This window comes from Muscardinus avellanarius (genome assembly GCF_963383645.1).
Source record: "Muscardinus avellanarius genome assembly, chromosome: 10".
NCBI lineage: Eukaryota > Metazoa > Chordata > Mammalia > Rodentia > Gliridae > Muscardinus > Muscardinus avellanarius.
The window spans coordinates 78,927,516-78,944,913 of NC_137796.1; the positions used below are offsets into that span (position 1 = coordinate 78,927,516).

Genomic DNA, 17,398 nt, shown 5'->3' on the forward strand with positions numbered 1-17,398 from the left:
GGGGACGCCGGTGCTCAACTAGAAGGGATAAGAGACCTAGAGACCGCAAACCAAAGGCGCCTGGTCCTCTTCCACCGAAGACCAATCGCAGGCCAGATACAGGCGAGTGACTGTCAAGAAGACCAATTAGAGCCTCCGGAGGGAACCTGGTCTGGCCTCTTCTCTGAGGGATGGCTCTACCTACCAATAGCATGGGCGAGAAGGCGGTCCCTTCGCTAAGGAGGAGGCGGGTGAGCTAGAACTTTGAGATTGAAGTAAAGGAAGTGAGCGCCGTGCACTCGGCCGGCTAGGAACGCAGAGCAGGGGATAGGGTAATGTTTGCAAGCTGTTGATGTTAGGGGGCTAGGCTAGCGACAAGGGCGTGAGAGAGGCCGGGGAAAAGCCGGAGGCCAGCCAACAGGCAGCTGTTCCCCCTGAAGAGGCCGCGGGGGCCATTTCCGGCTGCGATCAGGCCCAGCGAGTCTCAACCCTGGAGTTCCCGGGCTGAGGAGGGCTGGCGACTTCCCGGAACCTAAATACCCCCACCAGCTCATGGAGAAGCAATTGCTTGGTCCTCCAGCTTCACCAGAGGAGCTCCCCTGGGCAGGAATTGTGATGACCAGACCTGAGGGTTTTAGAGGCTAGAAAGGACCCCAGGCCCTGATCTGGAACAAGACTTTTATTTTATGATTAAAGAAATGGAAGCAAAGAGAAAGTTGATAAGTTAGCAGAGCAAACAGCAAGATCCTGGCAGCTGCCGCTAGTAACCTGGTCTCTCCATGCCAGATCCTTCCCCTAAGCTTACTTATTTCCTCTGCTTTTACAGTGGACATATTTGAAACTTGTTTCTTGGGATGAAATGGAGAAAAGGAATCCAAATGCAAAAGGCAGCGGAAAGTGCTTTTTTGATCCATTTGGAAATCTTAATATCCTTTGTAGTAATGAAAGATAAAAGTCCACCTCCTGTGCTGATCGTTGCCTGAAAACTGAAGTTGCATTCTCCTAAGTTAAATCTGAGATGTTGATGTGCCAAACACTTATTAAAATTCCTTCTTGGGCATCCCAAAGGAGCAGTTTACTAGTTACCATAAGGGATTTGGGCCAGGCATGGTGGTACATAGCTGTAATCCCAGCACTTGGGAGGCACAGGTTCAAAGACAAGCCTCAGCAAAGTAGTGAAACTGTCAGCAGCCTAGCAAGACCTTATTTCAAAACAAAAGGCTGGGGTTGTAGCTCAGACATAGAATGCCCCTGGGTACCACCCAAAAAAAAAAAAAAGGGACTTGGAGTGGGTTGTAAACAGTCTGTCAGCTAGTCAACTCAGCTAATGGCTATGTAATCCTAGTTGTTTTAATAAAACTGGATTTCTCTGAGTCCCTGGAAGAGCCAGCTACTCTGGATTTATCATTGTAGACTTTCTGCTTCTGCTCCTACCTGGTCAGACATAACCTCTGCTTCTGCTATTTCTCTTAAATGTCACTCTCACAAGCTCAGAGCCTAGGCTGAGAGATATCCTAAGCTTTCAGAACAAATCTATCCCTTCTCCCCACCTTAACAGCTTGTCCTTCATACATGCAGTGATGTTACCGATCCCCAGGAGACCAGTCTGCTTTTGGATATGCTTTCATGAGACTAAAGAGCTATGCTAAATTGTTCCCACTTTCATCTGGTGCAGGCCTTTGTGAGCTAAGTGGTCACAGCAGGGTCCCCTTTCCCCCTCACCTGTCAAACTGAGTTTATACTTTTTTCTTTCTTTTCTGAGTTTATACCCTTGAACTACAAATTCCAGGAGGCCCCAGCCTGCTGAGATATGAAGGATTCACCAGTGTTTCTCTACAGTTAGTGCTGAAAGGGTGTCAAGTAGAAAAATCTACTACTACTCCCTGAAAGTCAAGGCCTCATCTATCAGTAATTCACATTTTATTTCTCCAGTAAAATGCACATACCACGAGCGGTTCAGTGGATAGAGCTGAGCTAGAACCCAGGAGTGAGGTCCTGGCCAGATTAAGGAGACTAGGTCACAGTGGCTGGGCAGTGACGTCACAGGGAGGTTTGTTTGCCCCAGACTCCATGGGGGAGGGGCCTAAGAGGTAGAGGGGCCCCAGAGGTCCCTCAAGCCCAGGCAGGGGACATGGTGTGGGAAAGGCAGTCAGGACAGGGGCCAGGGAGCTGAGTACGGGGGGCCACGGGGCCCGGAGAGATGAGGGCAGGAGCAGGGAGGGGACAGTCAGGATGGTGAGGAGAAGCCGGAGACAGAAGCTGCAAAAATTGACCGGGCTGTGCGGACGGGAGGAGGGGCTCAGGGTGAGGGGGGTGGTAAGGCAAGGGAAGGGCAGGGCAGGGCAGGGAGATGGCAGCGAGAGATCTGGGGATGGGCTTTGTCAAGAAGCTGGGCCAAGGAGCAAGGCAGACAGGGAGGGATGGCCCGTGGACCTGGAGAGAGATGGGAGGATTTGACAGCACAGAAATGGAATCAGATGAGCCCCAAGTCAGGAGTTCATGAAAGACAGGTCAGGAGCATGGAGCAAAAGAGATATGGCCCTTGCAGGACCCCATACTCCCCCTTTTCCTCTGGTAGGTGAAGCGGAGCTGCCCTTCTTGCGGCCCAGAACCTGGGGATGAAGAGAAGAAAGGGAGAGGGAACCCTATTTCTGTCCAGCTATTCCCCCCAGAGCTGGTGAGTCTTTGTGGGGGAGGGTAAGTATTGAGAATGAAGGACCGGGGCCAGAGCAGCGAGGGGCTGATGATGACCTCCACTTCCTTCCTCCCACCCTCAGGTGGAGCATATCATCTCCTTCCTTCCAGTCAGAGATGTGGTCGCCCTAGGCCAGACCTGCCACTACTTCCATGAAGTGTGTGACGCTGAGGGCGTGTGGAGACGCATCTGCCGCAGGCTCAGTCCACGCCTCCGAGAGCAGGGTTCTGGGGTCCGGCCCTGGAAGAGAGCTGCCATCCTTAACTGTACACACCTTCCCCTTTTCCTTACGTCTGTCCTTCCTTATTCTGGGAACCCTCTTGCTCTGTAAAGTTGCCTGATGATACCTACTTCTCCCTGCCAACCTTTCAGGCCCTTTGCTCTGGAAGAAATATGTCAGATTCAAACATACGCCCCTGCATACTTCCTCCAAGGCTTTAGGGCCACCCTCTAATAGATGTCCCACTCACAGACCCCTTCAGTCTCCTTCCATATACCAAATATTATTCTAGAGACACCTCCCAATCCCCAAACCTTGAGTTTTCTCTCCTCTAAACCAGGATGTCTGAACCTTGTCACCATTGACATTTTGGGTGAAATAATACTTTGTTGTGGAGGCTGTCCTGGGCATTGTAGGATACTTAACAGCATCTCTAGCCTCCACTCACTAAATCCCAGTAATAGCTCTCCTATTGTAACAACCAGTATCCCAGAAGGTTAAAATCACCCTCAGTTTAAGAACTGTGCTCTAAACCCCATCCACTCCAGGAAGCCCCTGTCCAATTACTTCTTTCACTGACAGGGAGATTAGGGGAAAAGACTGATCCAGAAAACTAGCCGGGCATGGTGGCGCATGGATGTAATCCCAGCATTTAGGAGGCTGAGACAGGAGGATCCTGGTTTGAGGATAGCCTCAGCTACTTAGGCCCTTTGCAATTCAGTGAGACCCTGTTTTAAAATATAGAATAAAAAATAAGGCTAGGGGTATAACTCAGGGGTACAATGCCCCTGGGTTCCATCCCCAGTGCTGCAAAAACAAAAACAAAACAGAAAGCAGATCCACAGCTGGGGATGAGGGAAGTCACTGGCCTTTCTTGGTCCTTCCTTTTTACTCTTACTAAACCTCTTTTCTATTATTTATTCTTATTTTTCCTTGATATCCCTGATGCAAGGTTAGACCAAAGAGGTGCTCACTTAAAAGCACACGTGCAGCCTTAGGTTTAAGTGGGGCAGATGGGTATAATGTAAGCTTCCTAGGTCTCCTTTGAAAGGAATCTATTCCCCCATCTTGGGAAAGATCTAGTTTGCCCAAATTCTGACCCATCCTCCTTATGTCAAGCCCACCCCTTAAGCCTTTATCTCCTCTTCTCCAGACACGAAGGGCCTGTATTTCCAGGCATTTGGAGGCCGGCGCCGATGTCTCAGCAAGAGTGTGGCTCCCTTGCTAGCCCATGGCTACCGCCGCTTCTTGCCTACCAAGGATCATGTCTTCATTCTCGACTACGTGGGGACTCTCTTCTTCCTCAAAAACGCACTGGTCTCCTCCACTCTTGGCCAGATCCAGTGGAAGCGGGCCTGCCGCTACGTCGTGTTGTGTCGTGGAGCTAAGGATGTGAGTAGCAGGATCCTGGCAGCTGAGAACCCACTCCTCCTCTAGGGCCTGAGGCCCCCAGACCTGAGGTGCACTTCTCAGAACATCTACCCTCCCTTACCAGGAATATGAAAAAAATTTGGGAAATCCTCATTTCCCAATCCTGGACCCAAGAATCTCATCTCCCATCCACTTGCTCCAGCCTCATCCCATTCCCAGACGCTAGATCCCATGCACCCTTGTTCCTTTCTCCATAGTTTGCCTCGGACCCAAGATGTGACACGGTTTACCGTAAATACCTGTATGTTTTGGCCACTCGGGAGCAACCAGGAATGGTAGGCACCACCGGCAGCCGGGCCTGTGACTGTGTAGAGGTCTATCTGCAGTCCAGCGGGCAGCGGGTCTTCAAGATGACATTCCACCATTCCATGAGCTTCAAACAGATTGTGCTCGTTGGCCAGGAGACCCAGCGGGCTCTGCTGCTGCTCACAGGTGTGTCCTAAAGCACTAGCTTGCAGATGGTTTCTAAGATTCTGAAGGGCCTTGCTGCAGGAAGGGCGATGGAGGCCTTTCAGATAGGCTCCTGTGTGCCACCTGCTCTGGCTTTCAATCCAAACAGCTCCCCTTTTATCTGTCTCGTGGTATAGAATTTTGCATCTTAGTTTATATGAATAAAGGATCCTGCTGGGGGAAAAATAGTCTGGAAACTATGGCTCTAATAAATGCCTGAGTGTGTGTGTGTGTGTGTGTGTGTGTGTGTGTGTATTACTAGGAATTGAACCCAGGGGCATTCTACCTCTGAGTTACACTCACTCCCAGCCTTATTTCATTTTTATTTTGAAACAGGGTCTTGATAGGTTGCTGAGTCTCACTTCTTGCTGAGGCTGTCCTCAGACCTGCTATCTTCCTGTCTCAGCCTCCCAAGTGCTGGGATTACAGGCATGTACCACCATGCCCAGCTCTGATTTTTTAAATTCTTTTTTTTTTTTTTTGCGGGTCTGGGGATGGAACCCAGGGACATTCTACCTCCGAGCCACACCCCCTGCCCTATTTTTTATTCTTTGTTTTGAAACCAGGTCTCACTGAGTTGCAGAGGGCCTCACTAAGTAGTTGAGGCTGTCCGCGAACCGCGATCCTCCATGATTTTTAAAATTCTAATTCCCCCAATCTCCATGCCAGGTACCTCACTTTATACCCCCAATGCCCATTTTTTTCCCAGTGTCCACTATACTTGACCATACTCTGAAGCCTGAAACCCTTCTGGACTTCTGAATGCCAGACAGGGCCCTAAATCCCCAGACTTTATTCTTTCTGACACTCAGATTCTGCTACATCTAACTGCTAGGTTTTCTCTCCACTCATCTCTCAGGCTGCAGTATCTCCCCTTTTGGGAATGGGATCTGGGAGACGTGAGGCCACAGCCACTCTTCCCTTATTTCATCTCTACCCTTTTTCTTTCAGCCCTACTCTATCTAGGGCAGTAAATGTTTCACCCCGTGTGGCTTTGGGAGTTCAATGGGATATTAATATGGATAGTGGTGAGTCCCCACTCCCACATAATTGTACGCCTCCCTTTGTTCCCCAGAGGAAGGGAAGATTTACTCTTTGGTAGTGAATGAGACCCAGCTGGACCAGCCACGCTCCTACACAGTTCAGCTGGCCCTCAGGAAGGTGTCCCGTTGTCTGCCTCACCTGCGTGTGACCTGCATGGCTTCCAACCAGAGCAGCACCCTATACATAACAGGTAGGAAGCACCTCACTTCCTCTCAAGATCCTAGCCTTGGAGGGACAGACCCTCCAAATGCTGACACCCCTTACCCTTATCCCAGCTCTGTGGTATGAACCCTTAGGGCATGTGTCTAGGCTTCCCAGGCATTGCAGCTAATGCATTTCTAGTGGGTGTAAGACTCCCTGGAATTTGTAGCTTTCATCCCAGGTGGGACCTTATCCCTAGGAAATGGGTGCCCAAAGCTGCTGAGCTGAGGGCTCCTGACCCCCCAGACCAGGGGGGAGTGTATTTTGAGGTGCATACCCCAGGGGTGTATCGTGATCTCTTTGGGACCCTTCAAGCCTTTGATCCCTTGGACCAGCAGATGCCGCTCGCTCTCTCACTGCCTGCCAAGGTATGATCCTGGAGGGAAAGGGCAGATGAGAGGGCTGGGACTCTAGGGACTGGAAGTGGCAGAGGGCTTGAGATATGAGCGGGGACCACATGACTGATCAGGCGGGATAGGGGGCCCAGGGAGAGGGGCCAAAATGAGGCAAGAGATCAGCTGGGGGTGGCAGGTTAGCAGTTGGGAGGCTCTGGAGCTCAGCGTTCCTCTGGAAGGAACTGAATGCCTACCTGCCCTTTTTGTCTTAACTCCTAGGTCCTATTCTGTGCTCTTGGCTACAATCACCTTGGCCTGGTGGATGAATTTGGCCGAATATTTATGCAGGGAAATAACAGATATGGGCAACTAGGAACGGGGGACAAAATGGACCGAGGGGAACCCACACAGGTGAGATTGTTTCCCAGTAACTCTCATTCTGACTCTCTCCCTTCAATTCCCTAACCTTGCATCTACCCACTTTACCAATTGATAGAGTCCACTCTCTCCTCCCCAGGAGAGTTAAGCCAGTCTTTATGTAATGCCCGTGATGCTGTTGCATGGTCGTACCCAGGGTTGGCACAGGAGGTCCGTTCTCTGCTGTGCATTTTGTAAGTGCAATAGGAATTTGTGTGTGCTGTAAATACATTAGGAACTTAGTAAAGGGCTAGGCTGGGGCACCTGATTGGGCTAGAGTAACTAGAAGTGAGATGTGAGCAGAGCTTTGTGAGTTCGATAAAATGCAGATAGGGATAGAGAAAAGTGTTCCATGCAGTGAAGGTGGAGACAGAGACAAAGCTTGCAAATATATGCAGCAGTGAAAAGACTGGCCCAATTAAAGCAGAGAGAGGGTGTATTGGAACTAGTGAGATATGAAATAGGTGTAGGTGCAAGCACAGAAAGGGGTAGACTTGGGGAAAAGTCATTGCAGGTTCTAGAACGGGAAAAGTCAGCAACTGCCCAGGTGAGCTGGCTGTGGTACATGGAGGCCCAAGAGTGGGAAGGCGCCGGGAGGCTGGGGAGGGACGGCAGCAGTTGAGACAAGGGCCTGGCTGCCACGTGGCAGTGAGAGTGGAAAGGAACAAGCATGGGAGATGTTTTAGGAGAAAATGGACAGGCCCTTGAAACTGATTACTACTTTGAGGAAAAAGAAAGAGTATGAGTTTGGCTATTTTGCAGCAAGAGTGAAACACTAAATTGGGAAATGTCTAGCTGGCAATTAGATTCCAAGTTGAAACAAGGTTGAAATGACAAAAACAGAGCAGCAAATCTCTTATCCCTACCACCGTAGGTAGGGGAGGAAGAAGCGCTGCATCTGGGACAGGAGGCCTGGGAGCAGAAAGTTATAAGAGAGAGTGTGAGGGTAGTTAGTGGTGACAGTGATAATGTAGGGGCACATTTGCTGGCTTGGAAAGATGGTCATGCCTTAGTTTTAGGTGAAAAAAAAACTTTTATGAGGAGCCAGATATGGTGGCACATGCCTGTACTCAGGAAGCTGAGGTAGGAGGATGGCAAGCTTGAGGCCAGCTCAAGCAACTTAAATAAAATAAAAATAATGGGATGAATCTTAGTGGTAAAGTTCTTGCCTAAAGTGGGCAAGGCTCTGGGTTCAACCCCCAATACCTAAAAACAAGAACAAACAAAAACTTTATGAAGTGGATTGCATAGTACAATCCTCTTTTTATTTAAAAATATACAACTAAGCTGGGTGTGGTGGCACATGCTTGTAATCCTAGTACTTGGGAGGCTGAGACAGGAGGATTACAGGTTTGAGGTCAGCCTCAGCAAGTAGTGAGGCTCTCAGTAACCTAGCAAGACCCTGTTTAAAAAGAAAAATTAGAGCCGGGCATGGTGGCGCACACTTGTAATCCCTGCGCTTGGGAGGCGGAGACAGGAGGATCGCACAGGTTTGAAGCCAGCCGTGCTGGCTTAAGAGACCCTGTTTCCAAATTTAAAAAAAGTATAAAGATAGGTACTGGGAGGATAGCCCAGAGGTAGAAGGGTTTCCAGGAACCCCAGTACCACAAAAAAAAAAATAGTAAATAAATATAATAAAAAAGTAAAAAGAAAAATAAAAAAATAGAGCTAGCAGTGTAGCTCGGAAATAGAATGCCTTTAATTTTAATCCTCAGGACCAAAAAATAAAAACAAAAAACCACAACTAATGTGTATTTGTTTAGGCAACAGTGGTGAATAGCCAGCAAAATGCTAATGGTTGGTGGTGGAATTTCCAGCAGTTTCAAAATTCTCACTTGCTAGTACTTTATAATTTTTCTCTAAGGCTCCTAAATTACTTATTTGTATCCCTAGAAGGATAAGCATACAGGCAAGGCCTGGGGGTTAACAGTTGGGAAGCCAAGTGCCTTTGGAAAGACCATGCCAGTAGTGTGGTAGGGAGAGAAGCCAGATCCCAAGGAGGTTCAAGAAAGACTAGCTGTGGTAAGAAACAAGAATGTGGTCAACCTTAGACTGGTTACACAGCCAATTCTGCTTCAAAAAGAGAGGTAGGACGCAGCAGAAATCAGTTTGGAAAATTTGTTTTTCCCAGAGTAGGGTGGCCATTGGAATGTAAAGATGGAGAGAAAAAAAATCCTAGAGAGGGAAGGGAGGAATAGTAGAAGGAAAGAAGCCAGGCGTGGTGGTGCACGCTTGTAATCCCAGTACTTGTGAGGCTGAGACACGAGGATCATGGTTTGTGGACGGCCTCAACTCCTTAGTGAGGCCATTGGCAACTTAGTGAGACCTTGTTTCAAAATAAAGAATAAAAAATAGGGCTGGGGGTGTACCTCAGAGGTGGAATGCCCCTGGGTTCCATCCCCAGCACTGCAAAAAAAAAAAAAAAAAAAGTACCAGGCCCTAGTGACAGATTGTTGGGGGCTGCAGGGGTAGCAGAAGGGGACAGCTAGTGGTATTCCAATTTAGCAGTGCAGGCCTCCTGAGATGGGGAGAGTGTGCAGGCTTCTGATTCTTCCCTCCCTAGATTAAATTCTGCACTGAGCTTTCCACTCAACCTTTCCTGATCTGCCCCAGCCCCCAGTCCCTTAGTGTTTCCCACACTCAAGCAGCCTGGCCATTTGTCCACAGGTACATTATCTGCAGTGCCCCATTGCCCTGTGGTGCGGCCTCAACCATTCCCTGGTGCTGAGCCAGGGCTCAGACTTCAGCAAGGAGCTGCTGGGCTGTGGTTGTGGGGCTGGAGGCCGCCTCCCTGGCTGGCCTAAGGGCAGTGCCTCCTTCGTCAAGCTTCATGTCAAGGTCAGATCAGGGTCTGGCAGGTGGGCAACCAGGGGGGCAAGAGCAAGAGAGCCAGAGAGTCCACAGCATTCCTGAGGAGGCCCAGTGGCCCCATTTTCTCAGTTCCACCCCACCTCCCAAATGCCACACACACAGCTCTCTCCCTCAGCAGACCCCGCCTGCCTTGTCCAACCTTGCACAGCCCTGGCATCCAGCCAGCAGTAGCTCACTTACTGGCTCAGGGCTGGTCAGAGAGGGAAACACGGGATTGGATTAGCCCAGCTTCCTGGGAGCCTCTGCAGCGAAAGCCATGCCCCTTCTCTCCTCCAAGGTCCCTTTGTGTGCCTGCTCCCTCTGCTCCACCAGAGAATGCCTCTACATGCTGTCCAGCCATGACATCGAGCACTACCCTGCTTATCGGGACCTACCAGCCAGCAGGGTGGTGGGGAGCCCTGAACCTAGCCTGGGGACTGGAGGCTCCCAGGACCCTGGAGGTGCAGCCCGGGCCTGTGAGGAGTACCTGAGCCAGATCCACAGCTGCCCCACACTGCAGGACCGCATGGAGAAGATGAAGCAGATCGTGGGCTGGATGCCCTTGATGGCCGCACAGAAGGATTTCTTCTGGGAAGCCCTGGACATGCTGCAGAGGGCTGCTGGTGGGGTCGGCCCGGGCTCCTCGACCCCTGAGAGCTGACCCCTTTCTTCTAGTCTCACCCCTGGAGGGAATCTGGTCCTAGGCCGGGGGCTAAGGAGGGACAGAGTGGAGGCAGTGAACACTGTGTGAATGTGGGGATGGGTCACGAGGGGGTGGGGACTGCCGGACATGGCTGGGTAGGGCTGGGAGCTCTTTTGTAAAATGTTCAGGGGGCTGCCCAGGAGGGGGCCCCCACCTGACTATCATGGACAAGAGATTTGATGGACAAATAGAATAAAAGGCTGAAGTGAGGCCCTTTGGAGCCCTAGGGCCTTGGGGGCTGTGGGCAAGGGGTAGGGCAGTGCGTGGCCCATGGGTGAGGGAGGGCAGAAGTGGCTCAAGCTCTGTGTTGCTGAGAGCTGGTGGCACCTGAAGCCTCCACTTACTTTTCCCTTCCCAGGTCCCACACCTCACCCAATCTTTATGACTTGGAATACCTGGCCCCACCTTCTACAACAACTTGGTCAACTTACACTACTTAGTTCCCCAGGTCGGATTCTCTACCAGTCTGATCCCCACCCTGAGGGACCATTTCTTTCTGACTCCAGAAAGCTCTCTCCCTGCCTACGGCCCTCTGCCCAGGGAAGTCGTCTCTCTTTCTCTGCCTCCATTTACCTCCCAGGCCTGGTCTTTTCTGTTCTTTCTTTCCCTTACTTCCTCCTCCTTCCCTCTCTTAGTAAGAAGGACACTGTGCCTCTCTACCCCTCTCCGGCACCTTCAGCTATTTAGAAGAGCAAATAAATGAACAGAATTCCTCCTTCTGGGCCTGGTCTAGTTCCGGGACAGAAGGGAAGCAGTACAATGTACCGTGGAAAGCAGCTGGGGTAGAGGTGACCAAGAGGCAAGTGAAGTGATTCAGGGTGAGGCTTCTGCGTGGGCTAGGGTGAGCCAGAGTCCTCAGGAAGGATCAGACTGTGCTCAGCTCACAGGGTGCTCTGGCCCAGGACACAGTGAGGGTCTGGATGACATTACTGGATGCCTGGATGATGCTCCCTTTGCCCTGCATTGCTCCACCTCCTCCTTAGGTCATTATGTGTCCTAGACCTCGAGAGGCCCCTGGACTTAACCACTGTCCCAGCTGTCTCCCTGTCCCGCCTACCCACCGCCCGCCCCGCTGGCCAGTCCCCACGCCCACACGCCCGGTGCTCCCTCATCTGGCACTGATTATCTTATGCTGCTGCCGCTGCTGCTGCTGCTGAACTCAGCTGCTGCCTCCAGCCGAGGACCCCAGCACACTCCCCTGCCATGCTGCCTGCTGCCCCAGCCTCCCTTCTGGGGCCCCTCCTCACAGCCTGTGCCCTGCTGCCTCTTGCGCAGACCCAGACCCCCAACTATACCAGGTAGGTCTCAACCTCATCTTCCTGATGGTTTGAGTGAGCTTCAGAACTCTTGACTCCTGAAGGCTTATGCCTGTGAGTCTTTGGGGTTCTTCTGTTAGCATCCCCCCCAGACTTCCCACCCCCTCCTCTGACGCTTAAATCCTCCCCCTCTGCTGCAAGACCACAGTCCCTGGGGGTCACCAGTACTCCCAGTCCTTTGCCCTTCGAACTCTGCTCTCCTGAGTCTCCCCCTGCACCCAGATCCATGACCCCCATGGATCTTGAAGGGAGAGCCAAAACTCTGAACTTGCTTGGTAGCTGACATCTGGATTCCAGGAAAGAATGAAAGCAAGCTTAGGGGAGGAGGGGGGAAGGAAGCCAGCCTTGGTTAGAGGCGCAGTTAGCTGGGACAGGAGCATCGGTGGGAGCTCAGGGAGCCTGATCTCCAGGCCTATAGGAGGCCATCACAGCTGCTGCTCCCCTCATCTCTCCGCCCCCTCCCCCCTCCCAGGCCTCGTGGCTGGTCTACATCTGGAAGTAGTTAGGCTGCTCCTCAGACTGCCAAGCAGGGCGAAGGCGAAGGCGGGGAGAGTGAGGAAGGGGGGCTGAGGAGGATTCCGGGAATTCCTATTGGGATGGGGGTGGGGCCTCTGGGGATTTGGAGGGATGGTCCCCGTGGCTAGTCCCACTTTTCCCTCATCCTTTGTGGGAGGCAGTCAGGAGTTGGCTGGCTGAGGCTCCCCCAGGGTCCCTTTGGCCTCCCTCGTTGCCCTGCCTCCCATGCTCATTAGTGAACCCCCCTCTCTCTGCTCTCCCCACTCCTCACCGACCCCTCTTCTGTTCTTCAGACCTGTGTTCCTGTGTGGAGGGGACGTGACCGGGGAGTCAGGTTACGTGGCAAGTGAGGGTTTCCCCAACCTCTACCCCCCCAGTAAAGAGTGCATCTGGACCATAACGGTGAGAAGGCCTCTCTGGTCACCACCCCCTTGTAGATGATTCTCAGGGACGGGCCCAACCAACAAGGGGTGTGGCACCTCACCCCAAGGTCATCAGTCCCCACAATAAGAAGTACCCTGCACTTTAATTCTATTTTCTTTCTTTCTGTGTGTGTGTGTGTGTGTGTGTGTGTGTGTGTGTGTTACTGAGGATTGGACCCAGAGGCATTCTACATCCAAGTTACACCCCCGAGCCGAGTGTGGTGGTGCACGTTTATAATTCCAGCATTTGGGAGGCTGAAACAGGGGGATGATGGTTTGCAGACAGCCTCAGCTACTTAATGAGGCCCTTTGCAACTCTGTGAGATCCTGTTTCAAAATAAAGAATAAAAAATAGGGCTGAGGGTGTAGCTCAGAGGTAGAATGCCCCTGGGTTTCACCCCCAGTACCGCAAAAAAAAAGTTACACCCCAACCTTATTTTGAAACAGGGTCTGGCTAGATTGCTGAGTCTCACTATATTGCTGAGGGTATCCTTGAACTTGCAATCCTCCTGTCTCAGCCTCCCGAGTACTGAGATTACAGGCTTGCGCCTTAATTCATAACCCATAACTCAGATTCTGATTCTCCCAACTTCCTTCCTTTCCTCTGATCTCTCCAGAGACCACAGGCTATTGCAGAGCCCTTCTGCTCTGCGTGGGCATGGGGTCCCTTCCAGTTCAGGCCATTTCTGTGGGAATGCTTGGGGGAAGGGCAGGAGCCTTCTGTCAGGGTTGTATGTAGCCTGACTTTGTACCCGCCCTGTCCCTGCCCTCAGGTCCCCGAGGGCCAGACTGTGTCGCTCTCCTTCCGCGTCTTTGACTTGGAGCTGCATCCCGCCTGCCGTTATGATGCTCTAGAGGTCTTTGCCGGGTCTGGAACCTCTGGCCAGAGGCTTGGACGCTTCTGCGGGACCTTCCGGCCTGCGCCCCTTGTGGCCCCCGGCAACCAGGTGACCCTGCGGATGATAGCGGACGAGGGCACAGGAGGACGAGGTTTCCTGCTCTGGTACAGCGGGCGGGCCACCTCTGGCACCGGTGAGCCTCCCACACCTCCAGCAGCCCCTCTCCTGGCCCCGCCCCGGCGCAGGCCCCGCCCCTGCCCCACCCTAACCCCCAGAGGACCCTGCACCCCAGCCTAGGGCCACCAAAATTCCCTCGCCCTTTATCCTCACTAACTGCCCCTTCAGTCCCCCCTCCCCGTCTTCTCTCCCCCTCCCGCTCCCACCCACCCCTCTTCCAGGCCCCCCCCCTGGCGCGAGGCGGAAATGGGTCTTGGACCCACGGGTGGAATGGGCGGCCTGGGGTTACTGGGACGGTGAGTAACTGCCCGCCCCCCGTCCGCAATCGGGTTCCCTCCGAGGGGCGTCAGGGGGCACCCCAGGGCTAGGGGACCAGGTTCCCCTCACCCGGAGCCCCCTACACCCAGCCCTGGGCTCCCGATTGCGGTCCCATCATCCCCTCTTGGCAGCAGAAGTCTCCCTGGAAATGTTTGAGGCAGGGACCTCCTTGAAGGGGCCAAGTGGAGGGCACCCTCACAAAGTGAGGGCTCTCTTAGCCTGCTAAGGAGACTCTTCTGCCGGGTTGGGGAGATGGGATCTCCCAGGGGAAGAGGCGCGGTGTGGCAGCGGGTAGGGGAGGGGCAAGAAGGGAGTGTGTCCAGCCAGTTCCTCCTCCTCTCCAGGGCCCTGGCCGCCCAAGCCTGCCCTGAGCCCGGATCCTCCTGGCCCCCTCCCAGCTAACCTCCCCCTTTTCTTCTGCCCCCCTTTACATCCCCTCAATCTGAGACTCAGACATCTGAGCCGCCTGTCCAGACCCAGCCCAGCTCTCCTGAGCTGAGTGAGGGTCTCCACCGCCCGACCCCCGCCCCTTTTCCCCTCCCAGAGCACCAGTTTTGTGGGGGGCGGCTGGAGAAGGCACAGGGAACCCTGACCACACCCAACTGGCCAGAGTCCGATTACCCCCCGGGCATCAGCTGCTCTTGGCACATCATTGCACCCCCGGACCAGGTACGCCCCCTGCCCTGGCTGCCCACGGGGACCTAGGCGGGGCCCTCCAGTATGCAGCCAGCAAAGATTTATTGAACATCTTCTGTGTCCTGAGTCCCAGACTGGCTCTGGTAGGGACCGAAAACAGACCCAGACCCTGCTTGCACACAAACAAAAACTAAAATTGCAACTATGATGAATCTTAGGAAAGCAAGGTACACCAATAGAAAGTGTGCTTGGTACTGGGAGCAAGAATGGGTATCTGTCTCTTGACAGTGAGCCAGGCCCTGGCCTTGCCAACCAAACTGATGAATGGAAGCTTGTTCAGGTCCCATGGGGGTTCCCCTCCGAGTGGTATGTGAATGCTTTATGGAGGGGGCCACGGGGGCACAGGTGGTGAACAAGGTGGACACAGCAGCTGCAAGCATGCAGAAGGTGGGCAGGGTGGAGGTCAGAGGGTCATGGCACCGGCACAGCCCCCGCTTGTACTACCATTAGGTGATCGCGCTGACTTTTGGGAAGTTTGACCTGGAGCCCGACACCTACTGCCGCTATGACTCTGTCAGCGTGTTCAATGGAGCCGTGAGCGACGATGCCAAGAGGCTGGGGAAGTTCTGCGGGGACACGTCCCCTGGGTGAGGGGGCGGAACCCGGGTGGGTGGTGGCAGCAGTGCCTGTCTTCTCTGGTGAGGATCCTGTCTCTGGGTGGAGGTGTTGTTCCGCTGAGGGGCGGGATCTGAGCTTGGTGTTCCAAATGGGAGGGCAGAGCACGCGGAGCAGGCAAAGAGGCCTAGCTGGCCGTGGGGTCAATCTTTGGATCTAGAGGTGAATGGAGACCGTTAAGTTGGGGAGCTAAGGCCAGCGGCTGAGGGGCAGAGGTCAGAAGGCCACCAGGCTGCAGCGGGAACGGGGTTCAAACCTGCTCTGACTCGTGCCACAATGCATCACTGCCTGCAGTCCCATCTCCTCTGAAGGGAATGAGCTCCTGGTCCAGTTCGTCTCGGATCTCAGTGTCACCGCTGATGGCTTCTCAGCCTCCTACAGAATGTTGCCAAGGGGTGCTGCAGAAAAAGGTCCAAGCCTACGGGAGGATGTCCGGCCAGGTCCCCAAGCCACTGGCCCTGGCCCTAAGGCTGGAGCCGGGCCCAAAGTCAAACTGCCCACCAAGCCCAAACTCCAACCTGCAGAGAAGCCGGAAGCCTCCCCAGAAGCCCAGGCAACTCCATTGAGCCCCAGTGAGTCTGGGAAGGGGGAAGGAGATGCCAGCGCAAGGGAGCTGCTCCAAAAAAGTTCCTCCTTAGCTGGGCATGGTGGCCACATACTTGTAATCCAGCTACTGGAAGGGCTGAGGCAGGAGGATCACAAGTTTGAGGACAGCCTCAGAAACTTAGTGAAACCCTCAGAAAAATAAAAAGGGCTGGGAATGTTGCAATGTAGATCAGTGGTAGAGCGCCAACCACTGGGTTCAGTCCCCACTACCAAAAAGAGAAAAAGTTCTTCCGTGGCTCATTCATTTCATTCAGCGTTCACTGGAGCCCCCTCCTCGCCAAGGGCTGGTGGTGGGGGCTGAGAACCAAACTTAGATGGAGCTCTGCAGAGTTCAGATCACTGAGGCTGTTAGGGGAAAAGTGGTCCTTCTTACCTGCTGGGTAGATCACCCTCCACAAACAGCCCTCCCTTTCTAGATGTACCCAGTGTCTCCTGCCCGAAGCAGTGCCGGAGAACAGGCACTTTGCAGAGCCACTTCTGTGCCAGTGATGTGGGTAAGACGCCCCACGTCCCGACCCTGCCCTCCCAGTGCCTCTAGCCACAGCCATTTGCCACCTTGCCCTCTCATCTCATCTCTCACCCCCATTCTCCCACAGTGGTGACTGCCACAGTGAAGTCCATGGTCCGGGGCCCCGGCGAAGGCCTCACTGTCACTGTCAATCTAATTGGTGCTTACAAAACTGGAGGACTAGACCTGCCCTCTCCACCCACTGACACCTCCCTGAAGTTCTATGTGCCCTGCAGGCAGTGCCCACCAATGAAGAAAGGTAACAGATATGGGAAATGAGAGGGGGCCCTTAACCACACTAAAATGATGAGACACAGAGGGTCCAAGTGCGAGGATCCTTTGACCATGTCTCAGCTATATGAGCTTTCAATCACATCTCTCCTCCCCCAGGAACTAGTTATCTGATGATGGGCCGGATGGAAGAGAACAGAGGCCCCGTACTTCACCCAGAGGGCTTCGTGGTTGCCTACCGACCCAACCAGGACCAGATCCTCACCAATCTGAGCAAGAGGAAGTGCTCCTCCCAACCTATGCAGGCTGCCAAGTCCCAGGCCTGAGACCCAGGCCAGCTCCAATCCCAGGCCTGTGTGCCCCCTTGATGTCCAAATAAATGTTTCTTAACTGAGAAAGGGATCATATGTCCATTTCTGTGGTTTAGGGGCCCATCTCGGTGATTTTGTTCATTCATTCAATAGACTTTATACAGAATAATGTTTTTTGTTTGATGCGGTACTGGGGATTGAAGCCAGGGGCATTCTACCTCTGAGCTACAACCACAGCCCTATTTTATTTTATTTATTTTATTTTATCTTTTTCGGTACTGGGGATAGAACCCAGGGACATTCTACCTCCAAGCAATACCTTCAGCCCTATTTTGTGTTCTTTATTTTGAAACAGGGTCTCACTAAGTTGCAGAGGGCCTAAGTAGCTGAGGCTGTCCTTGAATCCTTGAACCACAATCCTCCTGTCTCAGCCTCACAAATGCTGGGATTACAAGCACCACCATGCCTGGCTCCCTATTTTATTTTTTATTTTAGCACAGATTCTTGCTAGACTGATG

General features: G+C 52.9%; 2 protein-coding genes across 3 annotated transcripts; both read left to right on the forward strand.

Annotated features, from left to right (window-relative positions):
* Positions 1-191: 191 nt before the first annotated feature.
* Positions 192-10,283, forward strand: FBXO24 (F-box protein 24; the record flags this gene model as incomplete). Of its 2 annotated transcripts, none has more annotated exons than XM_080704286.1 (10): positions 192-230; positions 2,558-2,656; positions 2,757-2,940; positions 4,048-4,286; positions 4,523-4,757; positions 5,851-6,009; positions 6,267-6,388; positions 6,635-6,766; positions 9,440-9,610; positions 9,921-10,283. In XM_080704286.1, the coding sequence occupies 10 exons, from the start codon at positions 192-194 to the stop codon at positions 10,281-10,283; spliced, it is 1,743 nt and encodes a 580-aa protein (XP_080560412.1). The 2 variants fall into 2 exon arrangements, with proteins under 2 accessions (XP_080560412.1, XP_080560413.1); XM_080704287.1 differs by lacking the exon at positions 192-230 and adding an exon at positions 2,002-2,283.
* Positions 10,284-11,528: 1,245 nt separating this feature from the next.
* Positions 11,529-16,895, forward strand: PCOLCE (procollagen C-endopeptidase enhancer; the record flags this gene model as incomplete). Its single annotated transcript, XM_080704446.1, has 9 exons — positions 11,529-11,623; positions 12,451-12,559; positions 13,353-13,611; positions 14,458-14,582; positions 15,060-15,196; positions 15,519-15,796; positions 16,247-16,324; positions 16,427-16,597; positions 16,729-16,895. The coding sequence occupies 9 exons, from the start codon at positions 11,529-11,531 to the stop codon at positions 16,893-16,895; spliced, it is 1,419 nt and encodes a 472-aa protein (XP_080560572.1).
* Between the last annotated feature and the right edge of the window lie 503 nt (positions 16,896-17,398).